Source organism: Pelecanus crispus, chromosome 13 (assembly GCF_030463565.1).
Source record: "Pelecanus crispus isolate bPelCri1 chromosome 13, bPelCri1.pri, whole genome shotgun sequence".
NCBI lineage: Eukaryota > Metazoa > Chordata > Aves > Pelecaniformes > Pelecanidae > Pelecanus > Pelecanus crispus.
Genome location: NC_134655.1, coordinates 2,305,123 through 2,317,893, shown reverse-complemented (window position 1 = coordinate 2,317,893; position 12,771 = coordinate 2,305,123). Strand labels below are relative to the sequence as shown.

At 45.3% G+C, this 12,771-nt stretch overlaps 1 protein-coding gene across 1 annotated transcript in view; it reads right to left on the bottom strand.

Moving 5' to 3' along the window:
• LOC104027334 (vascular endothelial growth factor receptor kdr-like) overlaps positions 1 to 12,771 on the bottom strand; it is a 127,423-nt gene that overhangs the window by 95,937 nt on the left and 18,715 nt on the right. The window contains exons 3-4 of the mRNA XM_075720773.1: positions 4,770 to 4,866; positions 587 to 798 (exon numbers count right to left, since the gene is read on the bottom strand). Coding sequence (XP_075576888.1) covers positions 587 to 798; positions 4,770 to 4,866 — 309 coding nt within the window. The remainder of the gene's footprint in view (positions 1 to 586; positions 799 to 4,769; positions 4,867 to 12,771) is intronic.

Sequence of the window (12,771 nt, the reverse complement as noted above, 5' to 3'; positions counted from 1 at the left end):
ATGAGCAATGGGCCATTTTTTACAATAAAATATGTATAATGCGGTCATCCAGCTTTGCTAAGTATGTCTCACAGATGTGAAGGACAAAGCGGTATACAAATGTGTAGGAGAGAGAGGAATGACAAAGAATGTTGTTGGGGAGTTTCTTGGCTGGGGAGGAAGGGAAGGAGAGAGGACTTGGGGATTCAGGATGAATCTTAGGAAAAGCACTGTGATAGCAAAACCCTTTAGGATAAAAGAATTTAGTCTTGAAAGGAAAGGAAAAGGAAAATAGGTTTAAAGAGATCAGTGCATCAGTTATTTGCAACACAAAACTAGATGGGACAATGTAGTTTTCAAGTCCCGGAATTGAACAAGATAGGTAATTTCTGGTTCTCACATCTATGTCGCTGTGAATTCAGCTGGCATGAAAACCCAAATATATCCAGCCTCTTCAAAATGTCAAAGCTGGTGTTTGCTCCAGTGCTGGGTCAGTGGGGAGGTGGGATTTGTGAAAGCATCTGAATTGGATTGCTTGTTCTACCTAGCACAGATCCCACAGTTGAACACAGCTTATGTTAACAAAAAACCAAGGTGATATCCTTACCTTTAACAAACACATAAATCTTGGCCATGAGATCCTCATTAGATGGGGAGTCATCACGAATGCAGGTGAAGTAACCGGTGTCATTAGCTATGACTTTCCTGATGACAAGCATGCTGCAGCTTTGCCTTGTGTTATTGCGACAGTTGCTTATGTGCACCCGGGGGTCTTCCTTCTGGTCCTCCCTCAAAAGCCAGCTTACGGAAGGTCCGCCCCTGTCAACACAACACACCAAAATTAAAGATGGAGTCACGACTTCAGACAGAATTTGGGCTTCCTTCTAGCCAACTGTTATTGATGTTCCCAGTGTTCCTACTCTTGTCATTTGGAAATGAATGACGGAGGTTGCTGGGTGTTTGCGTTTCCACCCATAAGGAATTAAGGTGGATCACCCCACACTCTTCCCCAGAGCAGGGGAGATTCCCGAAATAGTCTGTGGGAACTGTAGCAAGCTAGCTCCTGGAGGAAAGTTTCATTTTTATTTTAACAGACTTCCTGAACATGATTTTGTTATTATAACACTATATTTTAGCCACTTCAAACATTAGAAAGCACCAGATAAAATTGTATGTTTCTTCCAAGCTGATGACTTTGCATATTTTAACAGCTAAATTAACTTATATTTTCTTATACTAAGGCTGCATGGAGAGAGGAGAACATTTATGTAACTTCGCATCACCTTTCTTGCTTAATCAGCAGTGACTCAATCTTGATTTTTGTGAAGGGTCTGGAACTAATCAGATTAAAAATCTTAGAATATCTGCTCAAGACACATTTTTTTTCAATTCACCTTGTCACGGCAGTCAGAACATAAAGCTAGCAGGGCAGATGATACACCATTTCACCCACCTGACCCGCTCGTTGTCTTATCTATGATCACAGCTAATGTCAAATGCAATTCTACGTAGTTCACCGACAAAAAGCAGGGCCTTTTTATAGCCTGTTGCAGGACTCGGAGAGAGTTTTCGACGGATCTAACTCAGCTCAGTAACAGGCACTGGTTGCGCTAGTCCTGTTGTGCTGGAAGCGTCAGGCCACCCCAGGGCAGCAGGAGCTCTTTTGGAGCTCTCTTCTGGTTGGGCTGCGCTTTGAGGGCTCTGGCGGTGTGCTAGTTCTAGACATGCTTATGAGATGAAGATTACGGTCTTTTTGTAGAAGACTGGGTTTTGGCGGTCAGTGTGGAAACTGGTGGGGTACGGGGGTAATCGTCCATGGATTTTTCTGGGGAAGAAGTTCATATCAGAGGGGGGCAGTTCTGTCTGTCTGTGTTTGCAGAGAGAAGCCACTCTTCAAAAGGACAGGGGGTTGACTCACCCCTTCTCACTCAGTGAATTCCCATTGACACAATGGCGTTTGCTGAGCTGAGGAAGGAGTAAGAACCTTTGGATTTCCCCAGCTGAGTGTTGCCAGGGAGAAATCCGGTCTAGACACATTGACTCAGTATAGAGACGCTAACACCAAACCTATCTAACAAGCAAGCTGCGTGGACTTTCCAGTTAGCTGGTAACTCTAATTACTCTTTCTGTGCCAGTGGCTTTGTAGTGGTGCAATAGGTGCAATAAGGGAACGCGTTTGCCAGCAAATTCAGTGACACTTAAACAAACATCCTCTTGGCCCCCGTTTCTGCCCGTCCTTTTGTCGCCTTCCTGAAGATGATGCGGACATGGGGCTGAACTCTTGAGGTTATTCCCAGCACGTAGCTGAACAAGAGCACTGGGAGAAGTGTGAATATCCTCTCTGGTGAGCAGCCTCACCCTCGTTTTTGGATGCACAGTTGACTTGGACAACCCCACCTCATCCGTCCTACCAGCTTCCTGTCCTTCAGAGCGATGAATTCTTTTTTGACGCAGAGGTCCCTACTCAGTGCTCTTTCCCTACCTTACTAACGTCATTAATGACGTAATGACCACCTCTGTCAAGAAATGGGAATCCTGGCCCGGGGTATGGAACAATGCTACTTCACGTTCAGACACTCAACTCCCAGCATGTCATCGTGTCCCTGCCCCTCTACCGTCACCCAGTCTGGTGTCCGTCAGGGCTGGAAACCTGCAACACTGGCTCTGCAGAGCAGGTCAGGGATTTCATACGCCTGTGCTTCTTTACATGTGCTCGCTTTTTCCTCCTGCATATTTTATCCTGGTGAAAGATGAAGACTTTGGCTATTGGTTTGGGATTTCATCTGGCAGAGGGGAGTCGCAGCAGTAGGTTTGGCCAGGCTGCCAAAAATCAGGAAATCCTGGCCAAGAACCTCAAAGGAATGGAGTTTAAAGGAGAAGGGGTGTTCACCCACTGTTACCGTAGTCTTCAGCAGCTACCTGCTCGGTCTGCTGTGCTCCACGCAGCCCTGAAGCTCCACTTCAGAGCTCCCTTTGGGCCAGTCTGGAGCTAATCTGTGAGCGTGCAGATGCTGGTGTGTCAGAGGAGGCAGGGTGACAGACATCCGCGAAGGACCTGATACAGGGAATCTCGCCCTCGATGTGCAGAAATTGCACTTCTAGCTTCTGTTCCCAGCTCTTGCGTGACCTGAGTCAAGGAACTGAAGTGTTCTGGGCCTCTGTCCCATGCTAGCACGGAAGCATGCTAGCATATTTTTTTGTTTCTCAGACCTGTCATGTGGATTTATTGCTTTGCATCCGCAAAGCAATTTGGGACTGAAGTGTTAATTTCTTATCTATTTATTCATCTGGTGATATGAGAAAAACAGGATATTCCTACAGATTAAAAAGGTAGTGGATGGAGAACTGCTGAAAAGTATTGATTTAATTGGTCTGGAGCACTACACCGAACTCATGTCCACATAACATATTTTATGAAGCACTGCATCTAGATTTTGAAGGACTGTTTAAACTTTACTGCCATCATCCTTGCTGCTTGCCAAGCTAAAAATACCACTGTAAGGTTGTTTTGACCTCATAAGCCACACGGCTAGCTGGACGTATTTGGAAAAAAACTGCCTTACACTCCAGAAGACATTACAAATTTACACAGTATGAGTCAATCTATCTTTCACTATAACAATGAATTAAATAGACTAGGACAAAAATCAGAAGGGTCATATGTGTCAACATAAACTACAGCTTAGATTTACCTTCCCAGTGCTTTTTCTTACTGTTTCCAGTAATTTCTGTTGCAAGAAACCATCCGTGTAGTGGCTACAGTCAAGGGGACTTTGCAAGAAGGTGTAAAAATAATGTGTGTGTGAGAGAGAGAGAGTGAGAAACTCTGGTAGTCTGTATTACCTTAAGCCTTCTCTCCCACACCGCTCTTGGAAGAAATTAAAAACGACTTCTTGCAGTAGCTTGGGATATAAATCACACTCGGAACAAGCGACACCTGCGTATGTCTCAGCCGGAGGCCTCCTGTGTGACCCAGCAAGCTGATGTACGTTTGACACAGCCATAAGTGCTTGGGCTCTTTGTATTTGCTACTCAGTCATGTGCCAATCAGCCGTGACCAAACGCTATATCCCCCATTTCCAGAGGATCATCTCCCTGTAAGCACCCATCATTGCCAAAACTTTGCGTGTTCCTTGCATAGCTGGTTTTGACACGTTGTGCCAAGAACTGAAGAGCTGCCATAATTTAGAATATCAGCAGTCTGTTTTTGTAAGAGTCCCGGTTATCTTTGATTTAAAGAATATGATATGTTTAAACAGGTCAGGTCTTTGAATGTACACATGCTAACTGCTGTTTATTTAACTGTCATCTTATAGGCTAGATGGTAATTGAGGTTAGGAAGTTTAAGCTCATATCTATATACGTAAAGAGCTAATGACATGCCCTGGTGATCTTGTTTGTCATTTGCTTATGGACAGGGAGTGAAAGAGTGATTTTAGCTGCAGAGGAGCTGAATCTGAACCTATTTTCAGATGAGGATTTTCCAGCCATGTCGTTAAGCACAGTGCATTCCCCTCCCGTAAGCTTTCCCGTGTGCTGACTCAGGATTTTGCTTGGGCCCCTTTACAGCATAAAAAATCTGGCCAAGCTGAATGCCGACCTGAGCCTTTCCTCCCTGCTCTATTACAGCCCATCAAATTCTCCTCCACGCAGAAATGCATGTGAGGGTAAACAGCACGGGTTCCCAGCCGGCTGTGCAGCCGCCTTTGCTCTACCCGCCCCAAAAGCTGGACTGTGCCAAGGTAATCAACACAATCAAGGAAATCCAGCACTGCTGGAGCAATCCTTACCTGCATTTTATTTTTAGGGTGTTTCCTGGTAAGATGACAATGTGGTCTTTTGCAATGCTTAGCATGGGTTTCTCAAATAATTCTTCCTCAGCAAGACCTGACCCAAATAAAGAAGAAATCATCATTAGACAGGCTATTCAGTATGGTCAGAACAGGCACAATACAGTTGAGGCAAGCTTTTTTGTTTTGTAAATAGTTCCTAATCTGGGGGCCCACACAGTGCTTGCATTTATACTGATGCAATTCAGTTGAGCGTGGAGTTAGTCGTGAGATCCCCTTTGTTTGTTTTTAGTTTCTTTTGTTCATCTCTCTCTTTTCTAACATTGAGCACCTGCATTTCTGCTAACAGTCTTTCTCTCCATTTATTTAGAGCTAGCTTTATTACTAAATTATTACAGTTTTAGGAGAACAGATTCATTTCAAAAGGATTTTACACAGATATAAAAGTGGAAGGAGTCAGGTCTTTGGGAAATAATCTGATGTGTGAGTTCACATGTTACATTTTAATCAATGGGAGAAGAGAAAACAATTCTGGGAGCAACTCTTTGATTCACAACTGTGAAGCATCTGCTATATGAAAAGCAACTCAAAAGCTGCTGTTTTCCAAAGCACCATTCACAAATGCTGCATTTGAACTAAAGAGCGAGCTGCTTGCTTTGTGGGCATCGTGGCTGTATACTGGTGTAATGCTCCAAGGCAAATTTGCAGCGGCGTCTGGGACACCGTCGCCAGTGCTGGTGTGACAAGGTTTGTCAGGTCTCTGATGACAATGCTCTTCAATGATGGGAGCGATAAAGGTCTCTCTCATCATCATCTCCTGGCTCAGGAAATGTCTTCTGAATGTGAAACTGTCCTCAGTGAGATGCATATCTGAGCGTACATCTATGACAATATAATTTTCAGAAAGTGAAACTGAGAAGAAACAGAAGTGAAGTTGGCCAGGCTGGTTTCCTTGTCCAAATTCAAAGGAACATAATCAAGGGAAGGAGAAAACAGACTTAGATAAGTATCTCAATTTCCAAAGCTCTGACATTAAAGCCGTATGTTTTCTTTCCCCTCCTGCTCTTCAAATCTGTATCTTCTCCTTTGCCTTGAACTTGATAAGGCAGAAATCTTTAGCTGGGCTTATAACAGAGGCATTATTCTCAGCAGAATAATGAAGATAACATATCTAGCAAAAAGAGAAACATTAGGGTTTAACTTTTCAACTGGATGAAACAGTGATTTTCTTGCCTCCCACCTCCCACCTCTCTATTTTTTTTTCTGGATTTGAGTAAAATGCTCTTAGCCTGGCATATTCTCTCAGTGTGGAGAGAGAATCACTCCCACTTTGGAGAGTCTGGCTTCTCCCATGAGCCGCTCAAATTCCCATCAGTAACTCGGCGGAGGCTAGCTAATCTCACGGCACCGGAGAATCCTTCCCAAAGGGGATCCTGCCCAGAGAGCACGTTGTTGGACTCCCTTCGAAGGCGTGCTGACCCTTCCTATAGACCTCTAGCTGAGACTTTAAACTAGTCCTGGCCATTGCTTCAGCGTCAGGGATATATTCCCTCCACCCCCGCCAAGCTTTGCATAACTGGTGACACTGTAGCTCTATCTCCAAAGTCCTATGCAGAATAAGAAGTTGGAGTCTGGCCAACACAAGCGCTCTCCAACGCATCTGTGTGGCATTATTTAGCATGGCCCTACCTAAAAACTGCTATTTCATGGAATGCTGTGGAAGCAAAATAGCCCATGGGTTCCAGCCCTGCAGTTCCCCTGTTTCTTTTAAGAAGCAGCGTTCTTCCTAAACACTTTCAGCGTGACACGTGCAGGTGCAGAATCACATTTAGCAAAGAATCCACTGAAAAAGCCCCAAACTCTGCAGGAGGAGGCACTATCAGGTAAGTACGCCCTTGCACTTGACTCCGAGTCCCCTCCGGTTTCTAGAAACAACCAGTTCACGCTGAGCACGGGCTGAGCTTTGGCATGTGCTGTTTCACGGTGCTGAGGTATTTCAGTCTCCTAAGAGCATGTGCTGAGCTTTGCAAAAACAATCCAGAAAATGGCCAACAGCTTTGAATACGTTTGTCAAGTGTCATTTAGTTTGCTAGCTGAGGGCCGTTTGGGTCCTAGCTCTCCCAGGACACAGCTACTGCTGCGATCTGCTCCGGGCTGTTTATGCTGCGACTGCAGCCAGGTGCTGCTTCAACTTCGAAAATCCTGGGGTTTGAAACAATCCTTTATTTCTTTCCTCTTGTGCCTTCAGTTGTTCCTAGGGCTTATTGGGGCTTAGCTGATGTCTCGAGCTGGCCTTTTGAACAGGCCTGAATTTTACCTCTCATGAGCAAGTGTGATGCTCTCGGAGGGGTCTGGCGTGTGGTGCCAGGCAGCTGGCGTTAGACCTGAGCTGCTGTTGTGACCAGAGAGCAGTGCAGTCCTTGGGCTTTTAGAATATTTGAGACTGTTTTTGCTAAAAGAAAGGTATTTTTCAATTATTCTGTTTATACTTCTGAGCTACTTCTTTCCCAAAGTTTATTTTGGCTTCGGGAGCTGAAGAAAAGAATAAGCAAAGTGTAATTTCAGTGCTTTCCTACCCCACGGAGGACAGGAGGAGCAACTCCTCTGCCACACACACATTTGATCGCTGCTGCCAGTTGACAGAGGGTTTATATAAACACAGCGTGTGCCCTTTCTGGCACACCAGACCCGAAGCTGAGTGGACTGGAAAAAAAGAGTTTGAGGACAAAACTGGGAGAGTAGTGAGGGAAAAGGTTAGGCTGTGCTGCATCAGGACACCTAATGCCAAAACTGGCGGGATGATGCCTCACAAAATTTTTAACCTCCCGTGGTCCTTTTAGAGCTAGACTTCATTTTTTGGAGGCAAAGCTGGGGACAGCCCTGGGGCATGTTCGATGAGAAGAAAGGGATCTACTCCCCTTTCATATTTCTTTTATACATTTGAGGAGACTCGTGGCTTTAAGAAGGCGTTAGGATGCTGCAAGCAGCTTCCTGCAGAGCGAAGCAGGCACGTGGGCTGCGTCACGCTCGGCAGCGCGTACCCTCGTTTTCCACAGTCCTGCACCCTGATGTTTGTTTAGCTTTGGTTTCTCATTCACGCTGGTCAGTGGTGCCAGGGCAGCCTGGGTTGCAGGTAGATACTGTTTAGCTCGTACAAAGACTGAATCTTCTGCAGCACCCAACCTTAGTGGTTCCTAGTTTTACTTTCATTAAAAAATAATCCAGCCACCAAGCCAGGAAACATGAAAATAATTATTACTCTACCCTTAATTTACTTTAGTGGTGGACTTGGTAGTGTTAGGCTAATGGTTGGACTTGATGATCATGAAGGTCTTTTCCAACCTAAACGATTCTGTGATTCTGTGATTGTGTGCAGGTCTCTTACTTGCTGGTAAGCTTTTGATTGCCGGAGGTGTGAAACACAGGCAGGTGCGATTTAGTTCTGGGAAGGGCAAAGTTAACCCAATGTTGGCATCCCAAAGAAAAGCATTGTTTGAGTACGCCATGCAGCTTAGTTGCAGTGTGTTTCCTTCTTCTTAGTGTGCTATGTGAATGTTCACCGTTTGAATGTACTTCATTTTGGTTTTATGGCTTTAATCAATACGTGTCTAGCACTTCTCAAAAAAAGTTTTTCACAGCTACTCTGCACTTTATATAAAAACTCTCAGACTTGAAGAACAACTTTCTGAGGTAGTACTCTGTGGTGCGCTGTAAAACCAGGACTACAACCTGCCCGAAGTGCCGTAGGAGACCCATGCTGCTGGACCAATTCCTGCTGAAGCTCATGTGCTCTGATTGCAGAGCTCAAATTACAATACCCGGGCCTAAAATAACATTCTCCTCTTCTCTGCTAAATAATTTTGGTCCTGCTCTAGGGCTACAGGGTCATAAAATTAAAAACAAGTACTCACGCCAACCATGACATTACCATGGCAAAGCTCTGCAGAAGAACAAGCAGCTTGGCAGGCTCTGTTCTGTAGAACGATGTATCAAGGCCCAGGAAACGGCATCGGTACCATGGCTGTCCCTGCCATTTTCTCTGTGAAGCTAACACTGCTGCCTGGCTGGGGTGAGGAACCTGGTGCAGCATCCTTCCTTAGATCCTTTGGCATGGTTTGGGATAAGGCGCTAGAGTGATAATACTGCAGAATTAGCAGAGAGCCCGTTGCCTTCTGCAGAGCTACAAAGAGGTCTTAGCACAGCATCCCCTCTGTAAACCAAGGGAGAAGGACAGGCTCCTCCTGGGAAGTGACGCGTTGCATCTGATGTTAGGTTCCTGCCCTCAATTACTTGTTGCCAACGCAAGTTGACTACAGGAAGACTCAAAAGCGTAGCATCACCAGGCTAAAGATAGCCCCTAGAAAGAGCCCTGAGGCAGGACAGACCTTCTGACCAGGGCCTCATTGCACCATTTCTAATGCTGAGAGTTTATTCTTACTTTCAGTTTAGACTTCAACGTTCTGCTCTGGACAGTGAAAACCCCAAACATGGCACAACTACACAAATCCTTGGGAGTGAAATGTGAAAGGTTGACTGATACATTATCCAGGGAGGAAAAGTATATTGCAAACTGTTTTTTCTGGGATAATCTGATTTTGCAGCACAGCCGACATTAAACATGGGAGGATCTCCAGGCAGAGCGTAATGTGTGACCTCCCTCACCTCTCTGTCAGATGATTTCTAACTCTATCTCACTTGGCTGAGGGAGATCCCTCCCACGCTAAGCAAATGCCTGATTGTTCATGCTAGGACCATCAGTGAGCACGGATAAAAACTATTTTTAATCTCTGTTTCTTATTGTAACAGCCTTCCTTCAAGCATCCTCTAGGCACTGTAACTACCCAGTAGCTATTCCCAAAAGAGCACTCACAAATGCTTGTGAGATTGAACGTATCTAGGTATCGTACATAGTGACAGCTAACGTCAATGTGATGTCTGATGAAGAGATCCGCGTATCCCTTTTGGGCACTGCAGCGCACAGAAGAGGGGAAAGCTGAAAGAACGGTATCAAAGAGCACCTAACCTCTGCATCAGATGACAAAGAAATAATTGCTAGGCAAACCGGAGACCACTGTGTTGACAGCTAAATGAAGCAGGTTAGACTGTGGCCCTGATTCCACAAGGACTTGGGCACACAAATAGCTTTTTGCACATGATTGAACTCCAGGGACTATTCATGTGTGTAAAGTCACTCTTGTGCATAGATCTGGGCCCTAGGCCACATCAGGTCCCATTAGAAAGGACTGGAAGTCAGAGTTTTAGAGCTGATTTTAGTGGTGGAAGGGGAGAGGCATATCCACAACATTTAAAAACCGTTTTGTTCATTGCTGGCAATGGATTGGGGATACTTTTGTAAGCTGTGCTTACCTTAAAACATTTCTGAGTCAGAGCCTGGATCGGGAGCATAATCTGTGCTCTGAAAATGCTCTGGAATCAATGGGGGCTGTACAAACAGCGTGCGTGGCCCTGGTCACCAGTAATAAGGTGATCACCAATCATACGGATCGTGCAGATGAAGAGCTGTTACCCTTGCTGCCTGCCAGGGAAAAACTGGTGAAGCTCAGTCTCTCCGAACAACTTTGTGTCTGCAGCAGTAAATGACATGGAGGAGAGACAACGTGCTTGCCTCTGAGATGCCAGGGTACCTCATCACAAGCACACCGTGTAAGCGCATCCGAAAAATCAACAGGTGCCCATTTTAAAGGGTATTTTCATGACTACATCCCCAAGGAAATCCTATTTTCACCGGAATTAGAAAGCTCAAGGGTTCATTGAGAAGCTGTGTGTGTTTAAACCAATGGCCTGTAATCATTTTCGGATTTATTTCAAGGTTATGCCCTATGAAAATAAAAGACACGACAGTACTGCCAGTGTTATTGTATCACAAGCCTTGCGATATTTGGTGTGTTTATTAAGTCCTCAGCTCCTGGAATCACTTTTCACTTGTTATATTCGAGAAGTTTTCTGTTATTTTAAAGGCTTAAAAAGACAGTAGCAAATAACTAAACAGACTCACCTCCCCCCCTTTTTGTTCTGAATTTGGGTGGGAGAAGGACATCCGATTTTTGATTCTGCGGGACTCATGCATTGACATTAATAAAATGTCTTACGCTCTCGATTCAAAATGCAAAATTTTCTAAATGAGATATTATTGCTAGCATTGACTTTCCCAGCAGAGAAGAAGGGATGCTCTTGTGGTGAAGATCTTGGCTGTATGTCAGGAACAAACCTCTCCATTTTCTTCTTTTCTGCCGGCTAGTGAGTTCTGTTCAAGCCACCTGATGGGTACTGAGTCAGTGCAGAGGCCAAAGGCCCCGTGACGGGCTGCAGATGGGGAATGTGTAGGTCAGAAAGGGTTGTTAGAGGGTAACTTACCCTCTAGACCCAATGTGGTTTGACTGTCTCTCTCCCATTTAATTTCTCTCCTGATTTGCTCAGGGAGTTGGTTTTGATCAGGTTATTTGCTCTCGTAAGCCTCGATTCTCCATGTGTGTATCAAGGATAAAAATTTATCTTGTCTGTAAAGATTTAAACCCTTCATCTCTTCCTATGCATCTGCATGGCGCTTAGCATGGGGGAGCTGTGAGTTCCTTATCAGGTGCAGATACAGCCCAAACCCCTGTAGGTTACTGGTTTATTCCCTGCTGAACTACTTTTCCTAGAGGAGGAGATGAGGAGGGGTTTAGACCCTGTCCGAGTCCTAGCCTCGCACGAGGTAGGAATGCCACTTTAACAAGCGCTCCATGTGCTGGAGGCTGGTAGCCAAACTATTCTCCGCATGCCCATACTGGATGTCTCAGTTACGTGATACTTCCAAGATAATTGCAAAATCAAGATAAATTACCCAAAAGCAGTGGGCAAACTAAAATAAGACAGCTCCGCCACCTTTGCTGAGGAATGTAAACCATAGACATGTGACAGCTCTCACAATTGGAGGGTGAAACAAAAGAAAGCAGGTGATTAATGGACCCAAGAAGCAGGCTTGACTGTAACGGGAAAAAATAATCTCCCTGAAAAGCCAGTCCTTGGAAAGCGCATGGGAAATGGGCTGCAGATCCGCCAGGAAAGTCCAGCTCATGCTCTGTATGCAGCTTGCTTCTCCGTGCTGCTGCCCAGGGACCAGGACCTCACCCTCACGTGGCCGTTGATCAACCCACCCTCCTTCCTGCCAGCTGGGAACCCACCCGTGGGACTGCTGAACGCTGCAGGTGCCCCCACTCCGAGCTCAGCGACGGAGGCACGAGCAGAGCACAGGCTTCACCTGGAAACTGCTTCCAGAGTGCTAAAGCACCCAGGAGCGTGCTCCTCTGTGCTGGCTCTTGCAAGCCCAACACATCATCTAGGCCAGAAAAGCAAAGAGCTGAGAGCCCACGTACAGTGGGCCCCGGGGTCCCTTGAATACCCATCAGCATCTTTGGCCAAAATTTGTCTCCCTTGCCTACACTACTGCTATTCAAGCAGAATTATTTTTAAGGAAAACGGTTCAGCAACTTTTAAAGATTTTCTATTTTCTTTGTTTGTTTAAGGGGAAAGGTTACAAGAAGCATATCTTCCTGTTGTTTTCCACCTAGAAATAACCAGGAATCCCCCCGAAAGGTCCTGAAACAGAAATGCTGTGTGTGGGCATGGAACTAGCAACCTGTAGACCAGAGGCAGAGCTTCCATTCCTATAGAAGCTGAAGAAGTTCATCCAAAATTAAATTAGCAATCACAAACTCATCAGCAGAGATGGCTAAGATTCTTTTCAGGATACTCAAATGCTAGTGTTAACCCAAGAGTATCTGCTGGCAAAGCAACAGGCTTCATGTTTTCATTGATTTTCCAAGCCAGAGAAGCTAGTATTTGTTTAGCTGACTCATGAGAAAGGGGAGTAGTTCACACCCATTCTTCTCTGCCTGCCGCAAATAGAAGTTTTGTGTAGCTCAGCCAGGGACAGTAGTTTGGGTGTAAATGTTCCTAGTGACAACAACAAAAAATTAAATCATTAGTCTCAAGCAGGGGA